This window comes from Octopus bimaculoides, chromosome 27, assembly GCF_046866305.1.
Source record: "Octopus bimaculoides isolate indiv1 chromosome 27, ASM4686630v1, whole genome shotgun sequence".
Taxonomy (NCBI): domain Eukaryota; kingdom Metazoa; phylum Mollusca; class Cephalopoda; order Octopoda; family Octopodidae; genus Octopus; species Octopus bimaculoides.
In genome coordinates, this window is record NC_142954.1 from 5,571,683 (window position 1) to 5,576,682 (window position 5,000).

The 5,000-nt window shown below is 37.5% G+C and overlaps 1 protein-coding gene across 1 annotated transcript in view; it reads left to right on the plus strand.

The window, feature by feature from the left end:
* Positions 1–5,000, plus strand: part of LOC128250993 (von Willebrand factor A domain-containing protein 2-like) — a 31,004-nt gene that overhangs the window by 18,811 nt on the left and 7,193 nt on the right. The window contains exon 8 of the mRNA XM_089343177.1: positions 439–996. Coding sequence (XP_089199303.1) covers positions 439–996 — 558 coding nt within the window. The remainder of the gene's footprint in view (positions 1–438; positions 997–5,000) is intronic.

A 5,000-nucleotide genomic window follows, 5' to 3' on the forward strand; every position in this document is an offset into this window, starting at 1 on the left:
TTGAACAAAAATGGATAGAATATTTGGGCTACATATGGCCAGATTAAATGCTAAATGGTTAATCTTTATTAATCCACATAAAAATATTAAAGAACAAAACTGTTTTAACACATCGGATGCCTTTAAACGAACTTTGAAACGAGGTCTGTTTACTCAATAAGGGATAAAGTTTATTGCACGGTATTTGCAAAGTTCTGGAAGCTGGGTAAAAGGGTCCTTTGTTATATACGAATGAAAAGAAGACGGATATATTTGTGTTAGACTTAATAATACTATCGAAATAATAATAATAATAATAATAATAATAATAATAATAATGATAATAATAATAATAATAATAATAATAATAATAATAATAATAATAATTCATTCATAAGCAAACTTTCGTGTATGGGTTTATGTTTAAAAAAATCGGTTTAATTCTAAATATCTTTTCAGATTGTGCCGGTGCCCAGGTGGACTTAGTTTTTCTTATTGACTCGTCCGGGAGCGTTGGATCAGCCAACTTTGTGAAGACAAAAACATTTTTGAAGAATGTTGTGGATAGTCTAGACGTTAGCCAAGATGAGACACGTGTAGCAGTGGTTAGATTTTCAAGCAGACCTCTCGTAATATTTGGCTTAGGAACTCACAGTACGAAAGTTGCAGTAACAAATGCTATTAACGCTATATCTTACGATGGTGGTGGTACTACTACGGACACTGCTCTTGACGAAGCACGTACCAGTGTCTTTACAAATACAAGAAAACCTGCTGCTGCAAAAGTTTTAGTTTTGGTAACTGATGGACAGTCAAATAGTGAAACGAGAACAGTAGCGGCAGCTAAAAAACTGAAAAAGGATGGCGTCACTATATTTACAATTGGAGTTGTCAATCCAAGAGTGTCTGAGTTAACTGCGGCAGCAAGTGAACCCAGTTGTACACATTTCATCAACTTGAAAGATTATAATGAGATTGATTTTATTGTGAGGGAAATTAAATCTAAATCTTGTAAAGGTAAGTCTGATATCAAATAACTTTCATTATTACTTACCTGTTGTTGCTGCTGTAAAGCTATATGAGACCTGATTATCCACCTCTATCGTCAAACATGTTCCAAATGTGACGTGAAAATCCCGTCTCCTTTTCTTATACGTAGCATATCGTTATCCAATGTGTAATTTTTGTAAAATGATAACGGGGTGAACTGAAGGAGATTTGGCTGCTATTTCTACAAGTTTGAGATTCCCCATTGGCGCGCTATTATTACTATTATAATTATTGATTGTATCAAAGTTGTAATTAATGTTGTGTGAAGTTTTAAATAGTAAAGAACAGTGGAAGAGAGTTGTGTACTGTTGTGTAGTGCAGGATGATGGGGTGTTGTGTGCTGTGAAATGAGTAAACTGGTCAAATAATCAAACACCCCTATCACTGCTCCATTGTGGTTATAAAACTCATATCTTATAGAAGTTAGAATATCTCTAACCTTTACACCCCCATCGACATTTTCGATAATGCGAAGAAGATGGCGGCATTAATGAGAAAAACCCATACAATTCATGCATATATATGATCAAAGAGAATTAACGACAATCCAAGAGGACTTAACCCTGATTTACTGATAACGTGAGTTGTTGCCCTTCTGAAGACCTGCATGCATACATATGTATGTATGTATGTATGTATGTATGTACGTACGTACGTACATACATACATACATATATATATATACATATATATATATGTATATATATATATATATATATATATATATATATATATATATATATATATATATATATATATATATATATATATACATATATATATATATATATACATATATACTTCCGGTTTCGTAGTGTTAAGACGTGTTTTTCCCTGTCTCTCGAAGCAACCAACAGGTATCTTTCCATATCGAAGATAAATATTCGCTGAAACCGACACAAAACTCGGTTCCTGTTTGTTTAATGACGGTCCTGCATTATAACCGTTGAAAAAGAAAGTAAATAGTATATATACAACGCACGTTAATGTGAGCGAACCAAAGCGAACAACCATCTTCGAAGAAACCACGCACGTGGTGAGAGGTTATACAGATAGAAATCTGAGCTAAGTTTTATTCTTTATTTCTAAGTTTTATTAATATTCTATTCTCTCTCCAAAAACAATTTACGACAAAATAATTTATTTCACTTGTTTATTAACATACCGTAATTTGTCTCACAGAATAGTTTTGTTTTTGTTTATTTACGATAAAATTTATTTACGATAAAATCGTTCTTCTTAGTTTATTTAAAGTATTAAAAGTTTTCACTCATTTTCCCTTATAGTCACCTCGTTTTAACACTCTTAATCGAAATCTCTATTCTACTCTTATCCCATCTTCTCTCCCTCACTTTTTCTCTCTTAGTTTCTCTGTTTCTCACCCTCTCTCTCTGTTCCCCGTGATATATATATTTCTCGTTTTTAATTTTTCGTTTTTCTTCTCATTTTCATTTTGTCTTGTTTGTTTCTCTCTCTCGAGTTATCCTCTCTCCCTCATATATACATACATACATATATATATATATACATATATATATATATGTATGTATATATATATATGTATATATTTTTATTATTTTCATTATTCGTTTCATTTTGTCTTGTCTCGTTTTGTTTGTTTCTCTCTTGAGTTATCTTCTCTCTCTCTCTCTCATACATCTCTATTCCTATCACATCCACTCTCTCTCTCTCTATCTATCTATCTCGTACTCTGTACGCACTCTCTACTCGCTCTACTTCGTATTCTCCCTTCTCCCTCCCCTCTTTATACTCTTCTTTCTTTCTAGTACTATTCCTATATTCTTTAAGATAACCCCTCTCTCTCAAATATCGTGCACCATGGATACCAGAGGACGAGACTTTGTACAGCGCCAAGTTGAGGCCAACAAGAAGATGAAGATGCGCCGAAACTGGCAGCTGGAAGAAGTTCGTCTTCTTATACACGCATGGAACCTGGCCAAAGGATCACCAGCAAATGATCTAATAGCCGAAAGCCTTGATAGGTACAATTTCCACAGGTCAATGGCCCAAATTGATCGAAAGAAACTGGAGCTCATTCGCTCCTACGAGCTCGTGAAACCGCACCTTGACCTCCTAGAAGGCATTATGAGAGACACGGACACAAAAATTGACAGTGAAGACCCTGCACACTGTGCTCAGGCTCAGGAGGACCAAACGAATCACCAAGACAAGGCAGATGCCACCAGTGCTGTAGCCACTGATGAGGGATGCAATGACCATGGTGAATACAGTCAACGCTGCACTACAAACGACAAAGACAGGAGAACAGACAAGAAGACGGTAAACACAAACAGGCTTCCAGCCCAAACACGACACACAGAGAAAAAGAAAAAGAAACAGATCTGTAAATTCTACCTAAATGGTACCTGCTGGCACGGGGAAAAGGGACAAAACTGCAAATTTGCCCATCCCAAACACCACCAGCTAAACAAGGTAGATAACCACTTACAACAAAATAAGCGGGAGCGCAGAAAAGGGAGACCAGAAAGCTTAAATCTACGTACACATAATCCACCGAATACCAACAGGACTCACAAAGAGAGAAGTCCGTATATTCCTTCTGCTCCCAAAAAAAGGCTATATGCAGAGGCTGTACGAACTGCAGTAGCTGGGCAGCAAGCTTTTTAAAGCTTGGCCCAGAAAATGGTACAACAGTTAACGTGGATGCAGAGGGTACAGAGTCAACGCCACACGAACCATTGTCCAAGACCACCACAGATGATGGATCAGGGATGGCCACCGCTAACACCAGGAACCCCTGCACAGATATCACACCCATATTCCTACTGAATATCCGAGGCCTATTACGAACAGGCGGCAAAGACAAGTTCCTATACTTGAAAGACCTAGTAACATGCAATCAAGCAATATGCATGGTGCTTACCGAAACGCATCTAACACCTAATATAGCAGATGCGGAGATAAATATACCAGAGTATGCCGTACTCCGAACAGACAGAAGGGATAGAAGTCATGGGGGAGTTGCAATGTACATCCGAGAAGATGTCACACCCCTACTACTACTATCACACTCAAACTCTGTATGTGATACTTTAATAGTACACATAAAACAAATTGATGTAGTTGTATGCTCAACATACCGTCCACCAAATACCGCAAAGCAGGAAGGTAAATTTGAGGACAGCCTCAGACGCATAGAAGAGGTCCTGACAAATCTGGACCAACACATCAATATACTTTTCCTAGGCGACTTTAACCTCCCAAATGTTAAATGGCCTGAAGGTCACATCCTCTCTGGGATGTCACTGCATGAACAAAGCCAGGCAAAATCATTGCTAGAACTATCCAACATGCTGTTCATGGAACAAGTGATACTCCAACCAACCAGGGGAAGCAATATTTTAGATCTCTGCTTCACAAACAATGTGAGCCTAATCCATAATGTGAAAATAACGCCCACGTCTCTCTCAGATCATAACATTATAGAATTAACTATGTATGGTCCTAGACAACCCACTGACACCCACCCCACCAGGAGGACTCAAGCAATATCCAACCTGAATTTCCACGGGGCGGACTGGAAGTCAATTCGCAGAGAGATTCGAAATCAAAACTGGCATGACAGCCTTTCTATACAAGACAATGACCTCAAACTAAGTCATTTTATGTCAACCATACAAGACATATGCACCAAATACGTGCCATATAGAAAGACCAGCAAACATGCCAATAGAATTCCTAGAGACAGGAAAATCCTTATGAGACACAGAACAAAGGTCTCAAACCAGTTAAATAGAGAACTGGAGGATAGGAAAAGGGCTAAATTAAAACTAACACTGTTAGAAATAGAAAACAAAATTAAACTCTCCCATGAAAAGGAGAGAGCAGAGAAGGAGAAGAGAGCAGTAGAAAGCATAAAAACAAACCCCAAGGCTTTCTATAGATTTGCAAAGGAGACTGCTACGGTGCAGTATAAGATAGGACCCCTG